The sequence below is a fragment of the Camarhynchus parvulus genome, unplaced genomic scaffold (genome assembly GCF_901933205.1).
Source record: "Camarhynchus parvulus unplaced genomic scaffold, STF_HiC, whole genome shotgun sequence".
NCBI classification, from domain to species: domain Eukaryota; kingdom Metazoa; phylum Chordata; class Aves; order Passeriformes; family Thraupidae; genus Camarhynchus; species Camarhynchus parvulus.
In genome coordinates this window covers 148,851-170,643 of record NW_022148424.1, presented here as the reverse complement: position 1 = coordinate 170,643, position 21,793 = coordinate 148,851, and the positions used below count along the sequence as shown (strand labels likewise).

Here is a 21,793-nt window from a genome sequence, read left to right as displayed (position 1 = left end):
AATGACACGGAATTAATAAATGACACAGAATTAATTAACAGCACGGCATTAATTATTGACAGGGGATTAGTGACTCGGACTTGGTGACATGGAATTAATGACACGAGATTAACGACTGGGAATTAATTAATGACAAGGCATTAACAACACAGACTTAATTAACGACACAGGACTAATTAATGACACAGAATTAATTAACGACACGGAATTTGGCGGATTTCCAGGGAATTAAGGCAAAATCCAGCGCAAATCTGACAACGCGGGAATTAATGACTCGGGTTAATTAATGACACAGGGTTAATTAATGACACGGGGCTAATTAATGACACGGGGTTAATTAATGACACGGGGTTAATTAATGAGACTGGAATGTTACAGAATTCCCGGGGGTTTCCCCGATTTTTCCTATTTTTTCTCATTTCCCCCCAAATTTTCCCATTTCCCCGCCCTCTGCCCAATTTTTACAATTTTTTCTCGTTTTCCCCCAAATTTCCCCCCCCAACTTTTTAGGGACTTTTTTGGGAATTCCCAGGGAATTTTGAGGGGATTTTCTGGGGTTTTCCCGAGGGAATTTTTGGGGGGATTTTGTGAGGATTTCCAGAAAATTCCCAAGGGGTTTTTGGGGATTTTTGGGGGATTTTGTGGCAATTCCCAGGGGATTTTTGGGAGATTCCCAGGGTATTCCCAAGGGATATTTTGGGGGGGATTTTTTGGGGATTTTTTTTGGGAGATTGTTTGGGGATTTTTGGGGGGATTTCCAGGTGATTCCCAGGAGATTTTTGGGGAGGATTTTGGGGGGATTTTGTGGGAATTCCCAGGGATTTTTGGGAGATTCCTAGGGTATTCCCAGGAGATTTTTTGGGATTTTTGGGGGGATTGTTTTGGGATTTTTTGGGGGATTTCCAGGTGATTCCCAAGAGATTTTCTGGGATTTTTCGGGGGGAATTTTGGGGGGATTTTGGGGGATTTTTTGGGGGATTTTGGGGGGATTTTTTGGGGCATTTCCCGGGATATTCCCCACGGGACCAAGGCACCGCCCCCCTCTCACGGGGGGGGGGGGCGTTCCCAAGGCACAACCGCGCTGACGTCATCCCCGTGACATCATCATCGTCACCCCGAGGATGACGTCGCCCCCGCCGCGATGACGTGGCGGAGGGGGGCGTGTCTCCCGGGCTCGTCCAATCGCGGCGCCAGGGCGGCCAGCAGCGCGCGCAGGTGCCGCGCCCCCTCGCGCGCGGCCGCCAGCACCTCCTCGTGCTCCGCGTCCGGCGGGGCGGGGCGTGCTTCCGGCCCCGCCCCTCCCCCTTCCCCCGTGACGTCACAGGCGACGTCATCGTCGTCCTCGTCGTCGCTGTCGGCGGGGGCGTTGTTGGTGATGAGCGACAGCCCGAGCACGCGCAGCCCCAGGTGGCGCGCGGTTTTTTCGACACCGTCGCTCTCCCGGGGAGAACGGGGGTCAGCACACCTAAACAAATACACCTGGGAATAAACCTGGCACCGGATAGACGGGCACACGCGGGGGTGGGGTCAGGGCACACCTGGGCACACCTGGGCACCTGGGTACCTAACCTGGGGACACCTGGGAATAAACCTAACCACACCTGGGCACACCTGGATAGACCTGGGCACACCTGGGCACACCTAAATACACCTGGGAATAAACCTAACCACACCTGGGCACACCTGGGGATAAACCTAAACACACCTGAGCACACCTGGGCACACCTAAATACACCTGGGGATAAACCTGGGCACACCTGGGCACACCTGGGGATAAACCTGGGCACACCTAGGGACACCTGGGAATAAACCTAACCACACCTGGGCATACCTGGGCACCTGGGGATAAACCTGGGCACACCTGGGCACACCTGGGCACACCTGGGCACACCTGGGGATAAACCTGGGCACACCTGGGCACGCCTGGGGATAAACCTAAACACACCTGAGCACACCTGAGCACACCTGGATACACCTGGGCACACCTGGGGATAAACCTAAACACACCTGGGCACACCTGAGCACACCTGGGCTGGATTTGGGTCTGGATTTGGGGCTGTTTTGGGTCTGGATTTGGGTCTGGATTTGGGTCTGGAATTAGGACTGGATTTGGGACTTTTTTAGGGTGATTTGGGGCAATTCAGAGCTGGTTTGGGGCTGGATTTGGGGTAAATCAGAGCTACTTTGGGGCTGGATTTAGGACTAGAATAAGGCCTGCATTTAAGGCCAGATTTGGGGCAATTCGGAGCTGGTTTGGGGTTGGATTTGGGGCAATTCAGAGCTGGTTTGGGGCTGGATTTGGGTTAATTTGGAGCTCCTTTGGGGCTGGATTCAGGGCTGGAATTAGGCCTGGCTTTAGCACCACATTTGGGGTAATTCGAAGCATTTTAGGGCCAGTTCTGCTCCTCTTCTCGCTCTGACTTTCGCCTCTTTCGGGACCCCCCCTTTGGGGATTATCTCAGGACCCTTTCTTAGCCCCTCCCCCTCCCTCCCGAGCCCCGCCCCCGCCCCAAGCCCCGCCCCCGCTCACCGACGGCGTGCGCCCCCACCCTGCGCAGGTAGCGGCACTCGGCCGGGGTCTCGTAGCTCGGCCCCCCCACGCCCACGTAGACCCCCGAGCGCGCCCGCAGCTCCTTGGGGGCCAGGGCGAGGGCCAGGCGCCGCAGGGCCGGGTCGTAGGCGTCCACCATGGGCGGGAAACGGGGACCGAACCTGAAAACGGCACCAGAATTAACCAAAAATGGCCCTTTTTAGCCCAAAAATGTCTGTTCCTAACCCAGCCCCAGGCGCCGCAGGGCCGGGTCGTAGGCGTCCACCATGGGCGGGAAACGGGGGCCGAACCTGAAAACGGCACCAGAATCACCCCAAAATATCCATTTTTAGCCCTAAAATCAGTCCTAAAATTGGCTCTGAAATGTCTGGTTTCAGCCACAAAATCGGTCCCAAAATGCCCATTTCTAACCACAAAATCGGCCCTAAAATATCCATTTCTAGCCCCAAAATCAGGCTCAAAATCGGCCCTAAAATGTCCATTTCTAACCCCAAAATCAGGCTCAAAATCGGCCCTTGTAACCCCAAAATCAGCCTCAAAATCAGCCCCAAAATGTCCATTTTTAACCCTAAAATGAGCTCCAAAATCAGCCCCAAAATGTCCATTTTTAACCCCAAAATCGGCCTCAAAATCAGCCCCAAAATTTGCATTTCTAACCCTAAAATCAGTCCCCAAACCAGCACAAAAATGTCCATTTTAAACACCCAAATCAGCCCCAAAATGTAAATTTTTAACCCTAAAATCAGCCCCAAAATTGACCCTAAGATGTCCATTTTTACCCTCAAAATTGACCCCAAAATGTCCATTTTTAACCTTAAAATCGGTCCTAAAATCAGTCGCAAAATGTCCATTTTTAACCCCAAAATCAGGCTCAAAATCAGCCCCAAAATGTCCATTTTTAACCCTAAAATCAGTTGCAAAATGTCCACTTGTAACCCCAAAATCAGCCTCAACATCGGCCCCAAAATGTCCATTTTTTACCCTAAAATCAGCCTCAACATCAGCCCCAAAACGTCCATTTCTAACCCCAAAATCTGCCCCAAAATGTCCATTTCTAACCCCAAAATCAGCCCCAAAATGTCCGTTTTTAACCCCAAAATCAGCCCCTAAATGTCCATTTTTCCTCCTGCAAAAAACCCTTTTATTCCCCAATTCCCCCCTTTTCCCAAAACCCCCCTTTTTTGCCCCAAACTGTTACCTGTCATCATTGGGCCCCACGAGGGGCGAGCGTCCGGCCAGCCCGGCCAGGTCGATGTGGTCGCGGATGACCAGCAGGTGCCCGGGGCTGAGCTCCGGCCGCAGCGAGCCCGCGGCGTTGGTCAGCACCAGGGTGTGGACACCGAGCAGGGCCATGGTCCGGATGGGAATGACCACCTGGGAATGGTCACTCAGTGGTCAGTTATGGTCACTCAGTGGTCAGTTATGGTCAGTTATGGTCAGTTAATGGTCAGTTATGGTCAGTGGTCACTCAGGGGTCACTCAGTGGTCACTCTGCGGTCACTCAGTGCCCATTGGGCGTGGCCAGGGGGCGTGGCTGAAGGATGGGGGTGGGGCAGAGTGGCCAGGCCTGTGGGATGAGCTGGGAAGGGGGTGTGGCCTCACATGTGGGCGTGGCCCCAGCTGTGCCCTGCCCTCAGGTGTGTTTATCCCCCCAGGAGTGGGCGTGGCCCAGCTGTGGGCATGTCCCCAGGAGTGGGCGTGGCCATGAAACTCACCTGGCTGGGGGTGTGGCCCTCGTAAAGGTGTGGGTGTGGCCGAGGAGTGGGCGTGGCCCAGGTGTGCCCTGCCCCCAGGTGAGTTCATTCCCCCGGGAGTGGGCGTGGCCCGGGAGTGGGCGTGGCCCTGACTCACCTGGCTGGGGGCGTGGCCCTCGTAGAGGTGGAACCGCCCCTGCAGGACGGCGCAGGGGGCGGAGCCGAGGCGCCCCACGACCAATCGGCCGGCGTGGCCCTGCACTGGGGGCGGGGCCGGGGGTCACCATGCCCATCTGGGACGCAGGTGACCCCCAGGCCCGCCTGGAACCCCAAAATGTCCCGAATACCGCCCAAAAATACCCAAATCCCCCAATATATCCCCAAAACAGCCCAAAACATCCCAAAATCCCCCAAAATAGCCCCAAAACGCCCCAAAAATACCCAAATCCCTCCTAAACCACCTAAAATCCCGCCCAAATCCCCAAAAACATCCCAAAATCCCCCAAACCCACCCAAAATCCCAGAGGATCACCTCCAAAACATCCAAAATCCCCCAACACACCCAAACCCACCCAAACCCACCCCAAAATATCCCCAAACCACCCAAAACCGCCCCAAATCCCCCAAATCACCCAAAGTACTGCAAAACCACCCAAAATCTCCCAAAACCACCCCAAGATCCCACAGAGCCGGCCCGAAACCACCCAAAACCCTGCAAAAAACCCTAAAATCTGTCAAAAACCCCCCAAACCACTAAAATCCCCCCAAACCATCCCAAAACCTGGCCACAAGCGCCCAAAATCCCTCCAAATCCCCCAGAACCAGTTCAAAACAACCCAAAACCCTGCGAAACACCCAAAATCTCCCAAAACCACCCGAAATCGCCCCAAAATCTGCCCCAAATCACACAAAATCCTGTGAAACACCCAAAATCCCCCGAAATCCCCCAAACCACGTCACGGTATGTCGCAACAGTCAAAGCTCTGTCAGCTCCCAGTCCCTCCCAGTCCCTCCCAGTCCATCCCAGTATAAACCAGTAACCGCTCCCAGTCCCTCCCAGTCCATCCCAGTCCGTCCCAGTATAAACCAGTGCTCCCAGTAACAGCTCCCAGTATAAACCCCGCTCAGTCCTGCTCTGCCCCGGTACCGGTGCTGCGCGGGAAGTGCGGTATGTCGCGATAGTCGATGGTTTGGGGTCGCCCCCAGCCCCTCCCAATCCATCCCAGTATAAACCCCGGTCAGTCACGGTACCGGTGCTGCGCGGGAAGTGCGGTATGTCGCGATAGTCGATGGCTTTGGCCTCCGTCAGCTCCTCGGCCAGCGCCCCCAGCCCCGAGCCGCACACCAGCGCCACCCGCGGCGGCTCCCGGAACTGCGCCCGCAGCCAGCGCGCCGCCTCCGAGCACGCCTCGAAACTGGGGGGGGGAATGAAGCGGTGTGGACCGGTAGGGACCGGTATGGACCGGTATGGTATACGGTATGGACCAGTATGGACCAGTATGGACCAGTATGGACCAGTATGGACCAGTATGGACCAGGATGACCTCAGGATGACCCCAGGATGACCCCATGACCCCGAAATGACCCCGGGATGACCCCAGAATGACCCCGGAATGACCCAAAGTGACCCCAGGACCCCCGAGACGACCCCAGATGACCCCAGGACCCCCAGGATGACCCCGGGATGACCCCACAAGCCCCAAATGACCCTAAACTGACCCCAGGATGACCCTGGGATGATCCCAGGATCCCCAAAATGACCCCAGAATGACCCCCGGAGTGACCCCGGAGTGACCTCACCCCGCCCCTGACCCTCGCCCTGGGCCCGGGCCCGGGGCCAGCCGGACTTTGGGCCCGGCCCCGCCCCCAAAAACCCCGAAACCGCCCCAAAACCGCCCAAATTCCCCCCAAACCCGCGCCCCCCCCTCCCCTCATTACCATAATTTGGGGAGGGGGCGCTCCGAGACCCCCCCAGGCCACGCCCCCCCGCCCGCCGCTGATTGGCCGCCGGACCCCGCCGGGCCGCGATGCCATTGGACGATCCCACCCCCCCTCCATCTCCCCGACCCCATCCCATCCCCGAAAAGACCCAAAAAGAGCAAAAATCGCCCCAAAATCGCCCCCGGCCGCCCCCCCTCACCTCCCGTCCATCTCCGCAGCGTCTGAGCCGCGGGCCCCGCCCACAGCGCCTTATATGGCGGCGCTTCCCCTGACGTCACCGGCGCGCCCCCCGCGCCTCGCCCAATCGGAGAGCGCTGCCGCGTCGCCATGGAGACGGGAAGAAGGAGCGGCGGGAGGGGTGGCCAATCAGAGCGCGCGGCGCCGGGGGAAGCGGCCAATGGGAGGGCGCGGTGGGCGGGGCGGTGCCCGGAATGCATGAAATGGAGGCGGGGGATGTCACGTGATGAGTGAGGAGCCAATGGGAGCGCGGGGAGGGGAACCCGGAAAAGATGAGCGAGGGCGTTGTCAAGGCAACGCCGAACAAAAGAGAGGCGGAGGGGTCACGTGGAAAAGCTGGGCCAATAGGAGCGCGAGGAGAAGAACCCGGAAGAACGGAGCGCAGGCGTTACCACGGCAACCATGAGTGCTGCGGAGGCGGGGAGCGTCACGTGACGCGGCGCGGCCAATGGGAGCGCGCGGTGGGGGACCCGGAAAACCCGGGCGCGGGCGTAGTCAAGGCAACGCCGGTTAAAAGCGAGACTGGGAGGATCACGTGGTAAAGCAGGGCCAATCGGAGCGCGCGGTGGGGGACCAGGAAGAGCGGCGCGCTGGCGTTGCCAGGGCAACGCCGAATTAGAATGCAGGCGGAGTGTCACGTGATCCACGAAGAGCCAATAGGAGCGCGCGGCGCTCCTCACGTGAGGCAGCGCGGCCAATGGCGGCGCGGGCGGTGGCGGGGCCGCCCCCGCGTGACCGGGATGGGCCAATCGGGCTCGGGGGGGCGTGGCCGCAGGGCGCTGTCATGGCGGACGGGGAGCGATCGCCGCTGCTGCCGCCCGAGGCGGGGCCGGGCCCGGGCGGGGCCGCGGCCGCCGGTGAGAAGGGGCGGAGCCCCGCCGGGTGGGCGGGGTTTAAATCGTGGGCGGGGTCTGCGTGAGGCGCCAAATCCGGAGGGGCGTGGCTTAGCGCGCTCCGGGGAGGGCGTGGCTTTGTGGGCGTGGCTTCGTCCGTAAATCACCGCTCTCCCGTTGGCAGGCGGTGCGGGGGCGGGTCCGGGCGAGGCCCCGCCCCCTTACTCGCCGTTGGGCAGCCCCGAGGCGCCGGGGGCGGGGCCTCCGGCGGTCACGTGCCGCGTGTGCCAGCGGCCAATCAGCGTCGAGGGGAAGACGCACCAGCACGTGGTCAAGTGCGGGGGGTGTGGCGAGGCCACGGTGAGGGGGCGGGGCCTGGAGGGGAGGGGAGCGGGGCGGGGTCTGAGTGGGTGAGGCAGGGATGGGCGGGGTTTGGGGTTATGTGGGCGGGGTTTGAGCGGGTGGGCGGGGCTCTGAGGGGCGTGGCTTGAGGGGGAGAGGCCGGGGCGGGGTTTTATGTGGGTGGGCATTGTCTGAGTGGGCATGGCTCCATGAAGGGGCGTGGCCTCACTGTGGAGAGGTCTGGGCGGGGTTTGGGGTGGGTGCCGGTGGGATGGGCGGGGTTTGGGGTGGGTGGGCGGGCTTTGGGTTGGGTGCCGGTGGGATGGGTGGGGTCTGGGGTGGGTGGGCGTGTCCCCCGCTGAGGCCACGCCCCGCTCCCGGCGGCAGCCAATCAGGACGGCGCCCGGCGGGAAGAAGTACGTGCGGTGCCCGTGTAACTGCCTGCTGGTGTGCCGGGCCTCGGCGCAGCGCATCGCCTGCCCGCGGCCGTACTGGTCTGTACTGGGAGCACTGGGAGGGGCTAAAGGGGAGCTGGGTTATACTGGGAGGGCCTGGGAGGGGTTTAGGGCTTACTGGTTTATACTGGGAGGAGTTTTGGGGGTCACTGGTTTGTACTGGGAGGGGATTGGGGGTCACTGGTTCGTACTGGGAGGGACTGGGAAAGGGTTAGAAGGGGAATTGGAGTTACCGGTTTGTACTGGGAGGGGGTTTAGGGGTCACTGGTTTATACTGGGAGGGACTGGGAACCATTCTGGTCCGTAATGGGAGCCCTGGGAGGGACTGGGAGGGGATTGGGGCTTACTGGTTTATACTGGGAGGGGATGTGGGGGTTACTGGTTTATACTGGGATGGACTGGGGAGAACTGGGAGGGGCTGGGAGGAGTTACTGGTTTATACTGGGAGCACTGGACGCATCCCTCGGGTGCCCCGCCCCCTTCCCAGTCCCTCCCAGTATAACCCAGTCCCTCCCAGTATAACCCAGTCCCTCCCAGTCCATCCCAGTATAACCCAGTATAACCCAGTAAGAGGAACCAGGGCTGCACTGGGCGTACTGGGGGGTTCCCAGTCCCTCCCAGTACAACCCAGTTCTCCCAGTAAGAGGATCCAGGGCCGCACTGGGGGCACTGGGGGGTTCCCAGTCCCTCCCAGTACAACCCAGTTCTCCCAGTAAGAGGATCATCAACCTGGGCCCGGTGCAGACGGGCGCGCCCAGCCCTGACCCCGCCCCCGGGGGCGTGCGCGTGGCCTGCGCCCACTGCGGGGGGCCCTTCCTGGTGAGACACGCCCCTTCGGCCCCGCCCACCTCATTGTGCATGCAAAGCCACGCCCCTTCCCTGGCCACGCCCCATTAAACCACACCGCGTTTTCATTAACCCACTGCGGGGGGCCCTTCCTGGTGAGACACGCCCCCTTCGGCCACGCCCACCTCATTGTGCATGCAAAACCACGCCACTGCCCTGACCACACCCCCACTTGCGACCCCACCCCATTAAACCACTCTCCCGTTGTGGCCACGCCCCTTCCTGATAAGCCACGCCCCTCCTGCTTCAAGTCCCACCCTTTAAAGTTCCACCCACTTAGGCCACACCCACTTAAGCCTCTTCCACTTTAAGCCCCACCCCTTAAATCCCCACCCATTTACTCCCCTTTAAGCCCCACCCCTTAATGCCCCACCTCTTTAAGCCCCACCCACTTAGTCCCCACCTTTCAAAGCCCCTCCCACTCACCCTTTAAAGCCTTACCCTCTTAAGCTCCTCCCCTTTAACCCCACCCATTAAAGCCCCGCCTATTTAAGCCCCTCCCCTTTAAACCAAACCTTTTTACCCCCGCCCCTTCAACAAATCCCACCCCAAACTCCGCCCCCTGAACCCCCAATCCTCTCCTGCTTCATGCCCCGCCCCCTCTGGCTGCTTAGCCACGCCCCCGTGTGACCACGCCCCTTTCCCCGCAGTGGGCGGAGCTCCCCGAGCGCTCATTGGCTCGCTGCCCGCACTGCCGCAAGGTGTAAGTCAGGCCCCGCCCCCTTTATACGGAGACCACGCCCCCTCATATGTGTGGGCGTTGCCACGCCCTTTCCGGATCTGACCACGCCCCTCTGGCCCCGCCCAGGTCTGCGATTGGCCGGCGGTTCCCACGGCGACGCTGCCTCTGCTGCCTATTGGCCGCCCTGCTGATGGGCGGGGCCGCGGCCGGGCTGGCGGTGAGGGGCGGGGCCAAAGGGGGCGGGGCCAGAGGGGCTGCAAGAGGAGTTTGGTGGGGCGTGGGCAGAAAGGGGTGGGGCCAAAAGAGGAAATGGGTGGGGCTTAAAGGGGAGGGGCTTGAAGGGGTGGGGCTTAAGTGGGTGGAGATTAAGAGGGTGGGGCTCAAAGGCATAGGGTTTTAAGGGGCAGGGCTTTAAAGGGCCGGGCTTGAAAGGGGAGGGGCTTGAAAGGGTAGGGCTTAAAGGGGAGGGGCTTAAATGGGGAGGGATATTTAAGGGGTGGGACTTAAGTGGGAGGGGCTTGACAGAGGTTGGCCTTAAATGGGTGGAGCTTGAGGGGGAGGGGCTTTAAAGGATGTGGCTTTAAGGGGTGTGGCTTGAATGGGTGGGGTGTAAAAGGGGAGGGGCTTTAAAAAGTGGGGCTTAAGTGGCCGTGGTTTTAAAGGGTGTGGCTTCAAGGGGAGGGGCTTTTAAGGGTGGGGCTTATGTGGGGGGTTTTAAGGGGTGGGGCTTAAGTGGGTGGGCTTTTAGTGGGTGTGGCTCTGAGGGGCGTGAGAAAAGTGGGTGTGGCTTGAAGGAGCACGATGTAAGAAACAAGAGCAGGGCGTGGCCAGGGGGGCGTGTCCAGAGGCTGACCCCGCCCCGTGTGGCCCCGCCCCCAGGCCGGCACGTGGTGGGCGTGGCGCCGGGGGGCGCGGTGGGTGCCGGCGGCGTGCGGCGCTGGGGCGGGGCGCGGGGCGTGTCTGCTGCGCGCGGCCTATTGGGGCTGCGTGCGCGTCAGCCAGCCCCTCCCACCGCGCGCCTGACCACGCCCACCCGCCCGGACACGCCCCTCTCCCGGTGGGACACACCCTTTTCCTCGCGGGACACGCCCACTTCTTCATGGGACACGCCCCTTTTCATCAAAGGACATGCCAGTGGGCGTGGCTTGTCACTATGATGTCACACAGCCACGCCCCTTCGCCATTGGACGACTCATCCCCTTCCGGCCCCGCCCCTTCTTTATTTTGCATGGTCCCGCCCCTTTCCCGCATGTGCCCGCCCACTTGTACATAAGCCCCGCCCCCTTTCCGTGTACAGCGTTATTTATTGGCCACGCCCACCGAGGGGGCGTGGCCGCATTGTAAATAAACCCGAAACCGGCATTTTTCACCCCAAAATTCACTTTTATTAAAAGAAAAACCAAAGGGGCGGGGCCTGAGGGGGCGGGGCTGGGGGAGGGGTCTAAGGGGGCGGGGTCTAAAGAGGGGGAGGGGCCAGAAGGGTTTTGGGGCAGTTTTGGGGGATTTTGTGTCCGAGCAGCGGCAGCAGCACCTGAGAGACCCAAATTTGGGTAAATTGGGGGGAATTTCGGTAAAAACGGGGGTGGGGCATCGTCTTGGGGCTGATGACGTCAACCTAACTGAAATTTGGGTGGTTTTGGGGAAATTTGGGTAAAAACGGGGCAGAGAACCATTCTGAGGCTGATGATGTCATCAGAACCGGAATTTGGGCATTTTTGGGGAAATTTGGGGTAAAAACGAGGTTTTGGGTCAGTTTGGGGAGGTTTTGGGTTGATTTTAGGACATTTTGGGTCGATACTTATAAAAACCAGAGAAAGCCATTTTGGCTTTGATGACATCATCAACAACGAACTCTGGGTCATTTTGAGGGAATTTCAGCCGATTTTGGGACGATTTCCGCCCAGCCCAACCAACTTTAACTTTGACTCATTCCAAGCCAGTTTTGGGTCAATTGGAGCCAATTTTGGGCCAAAATGCATCTAATCAAGAATGTCAAATTTCGAGTGATTTTGAGTGAATTTCAGCCGATTTTGGGTCAGCTTAACTCAATTTTGGGGCAAAACACGTCCAACTAAATGTGTCTCACTTTGACTGACTTGGAGTGAATTTGAGCCAATTTTGGGTCAATTTGAGCCAATTTTGATCTAAAGTACTTCTAATTAAAAGCGGACAATGGTATCGAACTACAAGTTTGGGCGATTTTGAGCGAATTTCAGCCGATTTTGGGCAAAAACATATCCAAGACCAGAGCATGGCATGAAACTCGAATATTGAGCGATTTCGAGCGATTTTGTGTGAATTTGGGCCAATTCTGAGCTAAATCGAGCCGATTTTGGGCCAAAACATATCCAATTAAAAGCATCTCTAACTCTGAGTGATTTTGACTGAATTTGAGCCAACTTTCAGCCAATTTTGGGCCAAAACCACTGAACTGAAAGGCAAAAATGCTACAAACTCAAACTTTGACCGATTTTGACCCAATTTTGGCGGATTTTTACCCAGTTTCCGCCCCTTTAAACGGCCAGCAGCGCCGTGATGGGGCAGTGGTCGCTGCCCTGGACGGCGCTGCGGATCTTGCAGTCGCACAGCGCCCCCAGCAGGCGCCGCGACACCACGGCGTAGTCCAGCCGCCAGCCCACGTTGCGCGCCCGCGCGTCGCCCAGGTACGTCCAGAAGGTGAAGGCGCCCCTGGCCTCGGGGTACAGGTGCCGGAAGGAGTCCACGAACCCGGAGTCGAGGAGTTTGGAGAAGCCCTCCCTCTCCTGCGGCGTGAAGCCGGCGCTGGCGCGGTTGGCGCGCGGGTGGCACAGGTCGATCTCGGCGTGCGCCACGTTGAGGTCGCCGCAGAGCAGCACGGGCTTGCGCGCGTCCAGGCGCTGCAGGAAGCGCAGGAAGGCGGCGTCGAAGCGCAGCCGCGGCTCCAGGCGCACCAGGCCCCGCCCGGCGTTGGGCACGTAGGCGCACACCACGAACAGGGAGGGGAACTCGGCCGTGAGCACGCGGCCGTCCACGTCGTGCTCGGGGTCACCTGGGAGGAGATAAATGGGGTTGGGAATGACTGGTCTATACTGGGAGAGAGCTGGAGTGCATTGGGAATCACTGGGATGGGATTTGAGGGGATTGGGAGGGACTGGGAGGGATTTTGGGGTGGTTTGGGGCAGTTTGGGGCGATTTTGGGGCCTCTCTCTGCGCAGTTTTCAGGTCAGTTCCATGGCAGTTTTGGGCTGGTTTCGGGGTGGTTTTGGGTTGATATATTTGGGTGATTTTGGGCTGGTTTTGGGGCAGTTTCAGGGCGGTTCTTGGGGCAGTTTGGGGTGATTTCAGGTCAGTTCCATGGCAGTTTTGGGGCACTTTTCAGGGTGGTTTTGGGGCAATTTCGGGGCAGTTCTGGGTTGATGTATTTGGGTGATTTTGGGTCGGTTTTGGGGCAATTTCAGAGTGATTTTTGGGGCAGTTTGGGGTGATTTCAGGTCAGTTCCAGGACAGTTTTGGGGCTATTTTGGGGCTGTTTTTAGGGCGATTTCGGGGCCATTTTTAGGGCAATTTATGGGCAATTCCAGAACAGTTTAGAGACCAATTCTGGGGCAGTTTTCAGGGTGATTTCCAGGACAGTTCCGTGGCAGTTTTGGGGCGATTTTGGGGCTGTTTTTAGGCCGATTCAAGGACGATTCCAGCACAGTTCTGGGGCTGTTTTTAGGCCGATTTAAAGGCAATTCCAGCGCAGTCCTGCGGCCATTTTCAGTGCGATTTCAAGGCAACACTGGGGCGTTTTTGGGGCGGATTCTGGCCATTTCGGAGCGGCTCACCGATGCCGTAGGTGACGTCCAGGGGCTCTGTCTTGGCCAGCAGCCCCACGCCGCTGTAGCCCGGCCGGTCCTTGGCGCTGCTCCAGAACTGGTGCGGCAGCCCCGGCAGCTCCCGCAGCTCGGCCGGCACCGCCGACGCCGCGCACTTGGTCTCCTGCAGGCACAGCACGTCCGGCGCCTCCTCCTGCACCCACTGGGGAGGAAAAGCACGAAAACGGTGAAAATCTATCTGAAAATACCTAAAAATGGGGAAAAGCCCCATCAAAACCAGTGAAAAACGGCCCAAAATTAACCTAGAAACGGCGAAAAGCTCCTCCTGAACACACTGGGGAGAAAACACCCCAAAACGGTGAAAATCTATCTGAAAATACCCAAAAAACGGTGAAGAACTGTCCAAAATTAACCGAAGATGGAAGAAACTCCTCCCACTCACCTTGGCCCCGCCCCTGCATAGCCACACTCTCACAAAGCCCCGCCCACTCACCTGGCCCCGCCCTTGTGCCGCCCCCATGCCCACAAGCCCCACCCCTTACCTTGGCCCCGCCTTTTTTCAGCCACGCCCTCAGCCCGTCCACGTTCCATGACGTCACCTTGAGCGTCCAGCGCCGCCCGTCGGGCGTGGCCTCGCGGGTGGGCGGGTCCTCATAAAGCGGGGCCGGCGACGCCTTGGGGGCCTTGGCGGGGGCGGGGCCTAAAGGGGGAGGGGCCAATGGTTAGTACTGGTTTAAATTGGTCCATACTGGTTTATAATGGTTTATACTGGTCACTCACCGGCCTCGTCCCCGCTCCCGTTCTCCTCCTTCTTCTTCCCGCGCTTCGGCATGGCGCCGGCCCCGCCCCTTCCGCCGCTGGACACGCCCTCTCGGCCTTTAAGCTCCGCCCCTGCGCCGGAGAGAGAGGAGGACGTCATCGGCGCGAGCCAATGACAGCTCGCCGGGGGATTTAAACCCCGCCTCCCCCTCAGACTGGCCAATCAGCGCGCGCCGCGGCTTTAAACCCTCCCCTCACAGCCCAGCCAATCAGAGCTCTCCAGGCTTTGAGCCCTCCCGCCTCCCCTCACTGCCCGGCCAATCAGCGCTCGCCATGGCCTTAACACCCGCCTCCCCTCACAGCTCTGCCAATCAGAGCGCGCCTCCCTACACGCCGCGCCAGCCAATCAGCGCCCGCCGCCGCCACGTGCGGCTTTGGGGGCGGGGCCGGGCCTGAACCGGGAGCGATCGGCCCCGAACCGGGCCCGAACCGGGCCCAACCCGCCCGCTCCGCCCCTCCTGCACCGTCTGTCAATCATCTTCCGCAGTGCCCAATCAGCGCCCGCCGCTCTCCCGGTTAAACCCGCCCCCCCATCCGCGGTCCCTTCCCCCCAACCAATCAGAGCGCGCCGTACCTCAGCGCGCGGGACCAATCAGAGCGCGCCGTACCTCGGTGTCCCCGCCCCCCCCCACCCGGGGCCAATCAGAGCGCTATGTACCTCAGCCCCTGGGACGACCAATCAGCGCCCGCCGTGCCTCAGCGCGCGGGACCAATCAGAGCGCGCCGTGCCTCAGAGCGCGGGACCAATCAGCGGCGGCGGCGGGAGCGGCGGCTCCGCGCGCGCGGGAAAGCGTGAGGGGAGCTCTGGTCAATGGGGGGGCGTGACCGGAACCGGAAACGCCCCTGAGGCTGGGAGAGGCTTGAGGCGGGAAACGGAAGTGACGTAGCGGAGCGGCGGGAGAAGCGCCGTGAGGCGGAGAAGCGGCGGCGGCGGCAACACCGGGGGAAAGCCCCGTGCGTGACGTCATGCCGACCGTGCTGGGCCTGGAGGGCTCCGCCAACAAGGTGGGGGCGGGGGTGGTGCGCGACGGCGCCGTCCTCAGCAACCGCCGCGCCACCTACGTCACGCCGCCGGGACACGGTGACGTCACTTCCCCTTCCTTCATTCTCCCGTCCCGGTTCCGGTGCCGGTGCCGTTCCCCGGTGCTAATCCCTCTCCCTCCGCAGGGTTCGCCCCCGGGCCCACCGGGCGGCACCACCGCGCCGTGGTGCTGGGGCTGGTGCGAGCCGCGCTCAGCGAGGCGGGGCTGCAGCCCCGCGACCTGGACGGGGTGGCCTTCACCAAAGGTACCGGGCCCGGAACGGCACCGGGAACGGGACCGGGAACACACAGAGACCCCGTAAATCGCTGTTAGACCCTACAGATCCCACAGATCCCATAAATCCCCCATAAATCTTTATAGATCCCATAAATCCCCCATAGGTCCCTCATAAATCACACATAAACCACGTAAATCCCCCATGGACCCCATAAATCCCCTATAGATCTCCTCTAGATCCCCCGTAGGTCTCCTACAGACCCCATAAATTTGGTTTTTGGGGTTTTTATTGGGATTTGTGGGAATTTTGGGGAGTGTTCTGGGGTTCCCATTGGGGTTTTTGGGCGGTCCTGAGGGGATTTGGGGCTCTCGGGGGGTTCCTGTAGGATTTTGGGGGAGATTTTTGGGGTTTTTGGGGTGTTTTGGACCCTCCCACTCACCCCGGGGGGGGATTTTTGGGGGCTTTTGGGTTGTTTTGGACCGTCCCCCTCACCCAGGGGGGGTTTGGGGGAATTTTGGGAATTTTTGGGATGTTTGGACGCTTCCACGCACCCCGCGGGAAGGGGGGGTTGGGCGATCCCTTTCACCCCCGGGGGGATTTGGACCCTCCCACTCACCACGGGGAATGGGGGGGGTTCTGGACGATCCCATTCATTCCTGGGGGAGGGTTTGGACGATCCCATGCACTCCGGGGGGTGGGTTTTGGGGGGATTTTGGGGTTTTTTGGGTTATTTTGGCAGCTCCCACTCACACTCCGTGGGGTTTTTTTAATTTAATAATTTATAATTTATTTATTAATTATTGATTGGTTTGTCGCGGCGCCAGGCCCGGGCATGGGCTCCCCTCTGGCCGTGGTGGCGGCCGTGGCCCGGACGCTGGCGCAGCTCTGGGGGCGGCCCCTGCTGGCTGTCAATCACTGCCTGGGCCACATCGAGATGGGCCGCGCCGTCGGCCCCGCCCCCGACCCGCTCGTGCTCTACGTCAGCGGCGGCAACACCCAGGTGCCGCCATAGGGGGCGATAGGGCCGCGATAGGGCCGCGATAGGGGGGGATAAGGGGCGGGGGGAAGGGGCAGCGGCCAGTATCGTGAGATATCGTGATGGGGGAGGGAGGGAATGGCCGATATCGCGAGGTATTGCGATGGCAGAGGGAGGAAGTGGCTGATATCATGGGATGTCACAATGGGAAAGGGAGGAAAATGGCCGATATCGCGGGGTATCGCGACAGAGGTGTGAGGAAATAGCCGATACCGCGACGGGAGACGCAAGGAAGGGCCCCTGTCGCGATAGCCACGCCCCCTGCCCCGCCCCCAGGTGATCGCGTACGCGCGGCGCCGGTACCGGATCCTGGGCGAGACCCTGGACGTGGCCGTGGGCAACTGCATCGACCGATTGGCCCGGCTGCTGCAGGTGGGACACACCCACCGCGACCACGCCCACCGGGACTGGCCCCGCCCCCAGACTGACCCCGCCCCTTTGCCCGCAGATCCCCAACGCCCCCAGCCCCGGCTACAACGTGGAGCAGCTGGCCAAGAGGTGAGCCCAAAACCGCCTGGAATTGACCCAAAAGTGACCCCGAAAGTGACCCCAAAACTGCCTGAAATTACCCCAGAACTAACCCCAAAAGTGACCCCAAAACCCCCTGAAATTACCCCAAAAATGACCCCAAAAATGACTCCAAAACTGACCCCAAAACCCCCTGAAATTACCCCAAAACTGACCCCAAAAACTCCTGAAATTACCCCAAAAATGACCCCAAAAGTGACCCTGAAATGACCCGAAAATCCCCTGAAATTACCCCAAAACTGAGCCGAAAACTGACCCTAAAATGGACCCTGAAATCCCCCAAAGTGACCCCAAAACCCCCAAGGTGACCCAAAACCCCAGGATTTTCCCCCAAATTCCTTTAACTGACCCAAAACCCCGGGATTTTCCCTCAAATTCCTTTAACTGACCCAAAACCATGGGATTTTGCCCCAAATTGCGTTCGCTGCTGCCAAACCATGGGGTCATCGGCCCCAAGGCAGGGCGTCTCCTTCTCGGGGCTGCTCTCCCACCTGCAGGTACCAAAAACCCGGAAATTCACCCCAAAACCGACCCCAAACCCGCACAGGGACCAAAAACCCGGAAATTCACCCCAAAACCGACCCCAAACCCGCACAGGTACCAAAAACCCCCAAATTCACCCCAAAACTGTCCCCAAACCTGCACAGGGACCAAAAATCCCCAAATTCACCCCAAAACTGTCCCCAAACCTGCACAGGTACCAAAATCCCCAAATTCACCCCAAAACTGACCCCAAACTATCCGAACCCATAAAACCTTAAAGCTGACCCCAAAACTGACCCAAAAACCCCAAAACTCACCCCAAAACTGACCACTAATCATCCCAAAACCCTAAAACCTTAAAACTGACCCCAAAATCCACCTGGGGTTCCCGAAAACCCCTTGGGGACCCCAAAATCCCTGGGATTGACCCCAAAATCCGCAATCTGATCTCAAAATCCCAAAACCGACCCCAAAATTTCTGGAATTGACCCCAAAATTCACCTGGGGATCCCAAAATCCACCTGGAGACCCCAAAAACCCCAAAACTGACCCCAAAATCTCTGGGATTGACCCCAAAATCCCAACACTGACCCCAAAACTTTGGTTACCCAAAATTCACCCCAAAATTGAGCCAAAAATCCCAAAATTGGCCCAAAAACCCAAATCTGACCCCAAAACCCCCAAAACTGATCCCAAAATATCTGGGATTGACCTCAAAATCCCAACACTGACCCCAAAACTTTGGTTACCTAAAACTCACCTGAAAATTTAGCCAAAAATCCCAAAACTGACCCAAAACCCCAAATCTTACCTCAAACCCCAAAATTGACCCAAAACCCCTCAAAAGTGACCCCAAAACCGCCCCAAAAACAGCAAAAATTGACCCCAAACCCCAAAATTCACCCCAAAACCCCAAAATTGACCCAAAACCCCCCAAACTGCCCCAAAATTTGGGTCTTTCCCCCCAGGCTGTGACCCCGAAGCTGCTGGAGTCGGGGGAGGCGACCCCGGAGGATCTCTGCTTCTCCCTGCAGGTAATGAGCCGTTAATTAGGGTGATTAATTAGGGTAATTAATGAGGGGCCGGATTAATTAACGGGGATTTTGGGGAGTTAATTTTGGGTGCAATTTTGGGGCATTTTTGGGGCATTTTTAGGCCATTTTAGGGCCATTTTTGTGCTGGTTTTTGGTCCATTTTAGGACATTTTTAGGCCATTTTTAGGACATTTTTGGTTCATTTTAGGGCATTTTTGGGCCATTTTTAGGACATTTTTGGGCCATTTCTGTGCTCGTTTTTGGAACCTTTTTGGGCCGTTCTCAGGAAATTTTTGGGATGTTTTTGGTCTGTTTTTTGGGGAGTTTTTGGGGCATTTTCGGGGCCATATTTTTGAACAGATTGAGGGCATTTTTGGGTCATTTTCCGGGCTGATTTTGGGCCATTTTTGGGACAGTTTTTGGGGACATTCTTGAGACAATTTGAGATATTTTTGGGATATTTTTGGGATATTTTTAGGGACATTTCTGGGCCTTTTTGTGGTGGTTTTTAAGACTTTTTCGGGATGGTTTTGGGACATTTTTGAGGCCACTTTTAGGACATTTTTGGACCATTTTTAGGCCGTTTCTGGGTCATTTTGTCAACATTCTTGGGACAATTTTGGGGACATTTTTCGGGTGATATTTCGGCTGTTTTTGGGGTAGTTTTTGGGACAATTTTAGGCCGACTTTGGGCCAGTTTTAGGACATTTTTGAGGGCATTTTGGGACATTTTTGAGGCCAGTTTAGGCCACTTTTAGGACATTTTTGGACCATTTTTAGGCCGTTTCTGGGTCATTTTGTCAACATTCTTGGGACAATTTTGGGCCATTTTGGGGACATTCTTTGGGTGATATTTGGGCCATTTTCGGGGTAGTTTTCGGGTCTTTTTTGTGCCATTTTTAGGACATTTTGGGGCATTTTTGAGGCGATTTTTGGGCCATTTTTGTGCTGATTTTTGGGCCCTTTTTAGGCCATTTTCGGGATGGTTTTGGGCCATTTTTCCAGCATTCTTGGCAGAATTTTGGGGACATCTTTGGGGTGATATTTGGGCCATTTTTGGCGGTGTTTTCGGTGCCGTTTTTGGGTGATTTTGCCCCGTTTCTGTGTGGCAGGAGACGGCGTTCGCCATGCTGGCCGAGGTCACCGAGCGGGCGCTGGCGCTGACCCGCGCCCGGCACCTGCTGCTCGTGGGGGGCGTGGCCTGTGAGTGGGCAGGGGCCTCACCGGGAGGGGGCGTGGTCACACCTGGGGTGGGCGGGGTCACACATGGGGTGGGCGGGTTCTTATGGAAATGGGTGGGGTCTCACCTTTGGGTGGGCGTGGCCTCACTTGGGGTGGGCAGGGTCACACCAAGGGGTGTGGTCTCCATGGAAAATGGGCGTGGTCACGCCTGAGGGGGCGTGGCCATCCAAAAAGAGGCGCTGTCAAATGGCCACGGCCTAGCTCTGCATAAAAAGGGGCGGAACTCCATTTGCATGCAGGGGCAGAGCCAGGGGTGGGCCACGCCCAGGTAACGCCCACCCACCTGTGCGCAGGTAACCACCGGCTGCAGGAGATGCTGCAGAGCATGTGCAGGGCCCGGGGGGCGGAGCTCTGCCCCGTCGACGACAGGTGAGGGCGTGGCCTCCCTCTAGGGGGGCGTGGCACACCTTTGGGGTGCACCTCTGACCTTTGACCCTGCAGGTATTGCATCGACAACGGCGCCATGATTGCCCAGGCCGGGTGCGAGATGCTGAGGGTGGGGCAAGTGACGGAGCTCAGCCAATCAGGGATCACGCAGAGGTGAGGGGGCGTGGCCGGGTGGGCAGGGCCGGGTGGGGATTGGCCAGGCTCTGACCTTTGACCTCTGGCTGCGGCAGGTACCGGACGGACGAGGTGGAGGTGACCTGGCGGGATTGAGGTGGCCACGCCCACAATGGCCACGCCCTTTTAATAAAATATTCCCTGTCTCTGTCTTCTGGCCACGCCTCTTTTTTTGTGCATGGTGTCATTGGATTGGTCACTCCGCCCATCTAGAGGGGAGCCACACCCCTTCCATTGGGTTACATTAATGCCTTATCTGTCAATCAACAGGTGAAAACCACGCCCCTTGCATTGGGTTTTAATACATTACCTGTCAATCAACAGCTGTGAGCCACGCCCCTTTCATTGGGTCACATGGGTACCTTAGCTGTCAATAATCAACTGTAAGCGACGCCCTTCTGTCCATCATGCCTCATTTACATAACCTCACCCCTCTCCTGCCTATTCCCCAATCGGATTTGTGGGCCTTGAACCGCCGGCCAATAGGAGCGTGGAGGGGGCGTGGCATTGCAGAGGGGCCCGGCGGGCGAAGGCGGGAGCGGCTCAGTCTGTGAGTGGCCGGTGCGGCGTTCGTGTGGCTGAGGAGGAGGAGGGGAAGTGGCGGCTGTGGGGTAATGGATCTCTGTCTGTCTGTGTGTTTCTATCGCGACGTGTGGCCCGATCGCGATCCCGACCCGCGTTCCCCCCGTCGCCGCCAGCCGCGGGCGCTCGGGGTTTTAGCGGCGTCGCAGAGCAGCAGCGGCGGCGGCTCCTTCTTCACCCGGCGGGGCAGGCAGGGAATGCTCCGGGGCTCCGCCGGTATTTGGGGGGCCGCACAAACGCTCCGGGGGGCTCCTGGGAATTAATTAATTTGGGCAGGGATTAATTATGGAGGAATTAATTGGGCTGTTCCGGTCCTGCTTCCGTCCCGTTCTGACTCCGCTTCTCTCCCCTCAGGCAGAGCCGCTGGCGGGAGGCGCCTTCTGGAGGATCGCCGCTGTATAACGTTCCTTTTTTGGGGTGGATTTTCTTAGTTTTTCTTTTTAATTTTATTCTGGGTTTTTTGGAGAGTTTTTGTTGAGTTTATAGGCGTTATTTTAAGGTTTTTTTGCTCAACTTGAAGATTCTCAGTTCATTTTCCGTCACATTTTTCTCCCCGCCACCACGTGTCCCCCCATCCTCCCCTGTAGACCAAATTTCTTGTACTTTATTACAGATTTTAAGGCCGATTTAACGATTTTTCATTGATTTGTAGCTTTCGGTGGAATTTTAAAGCTTTTTTACCCTTGCTGGGATAATTTTTCCCCTCAGGAATGAGCCGCTGGCAGGAAGCCGCGCCCTGAGGATCTCGGCGCAATAAAAGTAAAGTTTTAAACCATTAATTTACATTTTTAAATTAGATTTCCCCTTCAAGGAGCTCTTTTCGCGTCTTCAGCTGCCAGTTCGATTTTTTAAAGGAATTTTCGGAAGTTT

The 21,793-nt window shown here is 58.1% G+C and overlaps 4 protein-coding genes across 4 annotated transcripts; 2 read left to right on the top strand and 2 right to left on the bottom strand.

Annotated features, from left to right (window-relative positions):
• Positions 1-1,110: 1,110 nt before the first annotated feature.
• Positions 1,111-6,426, bottom strand: PNP (purine nucleoside phosphorylase). Its single transcript, XM_030970482.1, has 7 exons — positions 6,386-6,426; positions 5,497-5,660; positions 4,403-4,506; positions 3,750-3,925; positions 2,531-2,712; positions 1,832-1,839; positions 1,111-1,491 (listed from the first exon to the last, which is right to left on the bottom strand). The coding sequence occupies exons 1-7, from the start codon at positions 6,394-6,396 to the stop codon at positions 1,111-1,113; spliced, it is 1,026 nt and encodes a 341-aa protein (XP_030826342.1). The 5' UTR covers positions 6,397-6,426.
• Positions 6,427-7,207: 781 nt separating this feature from the next.
• On the top strand, positions 7,208-10,945 carry PIP4P1 (phosphatidylinositol-4,5-bisphosphate 4-phosphatase 1). The gene is made up of 7 exons (XM_030970483.1): positions 7,208-7,280; positions 7,441-7,616; positions 7,986-8,092; positions 8,767-8,872; positions 9,550-9,602; positions 9,708-9,798; positions 10,461-10,945. The coding sequence occupies exons 1-7, from the start codon at positions 7,208-7,210 to the stop codon at positions 10,602-10,604; spliced, it is 750 nt and encodes a 249-aa protein (XP_030826343.1). The 3' UTR covers positions 10,605-10,945.
• Positions 10,946-10,996: 51 nt separating this feature from the next.
• APEX1 (apurinic/apyrimidinic endodeoxyribonuclease 1) lies at positions 10,997-15,244 on the bottom strand. The gene is made up of 5 exons (XM_030970486.1): positions 14,856-15,244; positions 14,159-14,269; positions 13,921-14,078; positions 13,388-13,580; positions 10,997-12,609 (listed from the first exon to the last, which is right to left on the bottom strand). Exons 2-5 carry the CDS (start codon positions 14,208-14,210, stop codon positions 12,095-12,097), a joined length of 918 nt encoding a protein of 305 aa, XP_030826346.1. The 5' UTR covers positions 14,211-14,269; positions 14,856-15,244; the 3' UTR covers positions 10,997-12,094.
• OSGEP (O-sialoglycoprotein endopeptidase) lies at positions 15,056-20,491 on the top strand. The gene is given in 11 exon segments (XM_030970488.1): positions 15,056-15,278; positions 15,365-15,484; positions 16,282-16,457; positions 16,770-16,865; positions 16,942-17,024; positions 17,479-17,518; positions 18,473-18,538; positions 19,651-19,741; positions 20,074-20,149; positions 20,222-20,320; positions 20,398-20,491. Coding segments are annotated over 11 exon segments (1,002 nt in total). The 5' UTR covers positions 15,056-15,163; the 3' UTR covers positions 20,438-20,491.
• The last annotated feature ends 1,302 nt before the right edge of the window (positions 20,492-21,793 follow it).

What these genes read in the sequence shown, in the direction of transcription:
- PNP (XM_030970482.1), bottom strand. An exon ending in GCACTTCCCGCGCAGCACCG is followed by an intron (nt 4,507 to 5,496) that starts GTACCGTGACTG and finishes CCCCGCCCCCAG; the next exon opens with TGCAGGGCCACGCCGGCCGA. An exon ending in GTGGGGCCCAATGATGACAG is followed by an intron (nt 2,713 to 3,749) that starts GTAACAGTTTGG and finishes TGCCGTTTTCAG; the next exon opens with GTTCGGTCCCCGTTTCCCGC.
- PIP4P1 (XM_030970483.1), top strand. Translation starts at nt 7,208, where the DNA reads ATGGCGGACGGGGAGCGATCGCCGCTGCTGCCGCCCGAGGCGGGGCCG. An exon ending in GGGGGTGTGGCGAGGCCACG is followed by an intron (nt 7,617 to 7,985) that starts GTGAGGGGGCGG and finishes TCCCGGCGGCAG; the next exon opens with CCAATCAGGACGGCGCCCGG. An exon ending in ACTGCGGGGGGCCCTTCCTG is followed by an intron (nt 8,873 to 9,549) that starts GTGAGACACGCC and finishes CTTTCCCCGCAG; the next exon opens with TGGGCGGAGCTCCCCGAGCG.
- APEX1 (XM_030970486.1), bottom strand. Translation starts at nt 14,210, where the DNA reads ATGCCGAAGCGCGGGAAGAAGAAGGAGGAGAACGGGAGCGGGGACGAG. An exon ending in CGGGAGCGGGGACGAGGCCG is followed by an intron (nt 14,079 to 14,158) that starts GTGAGTGACCAG and finishes CTCCCCCTTTAG; the next exon opens with GCCCCGCCCCCGCCAAGGCC. An exon ending in TGAAAAAAGGCGGGGCCAAG is followed by an intron (nt 13,581 to 13,920) that starts GTAAGGGGTGGG and finishes TTTCCTCCCCAG; the next exon opens with TGGGTGCAGGAGGAGGCGCC.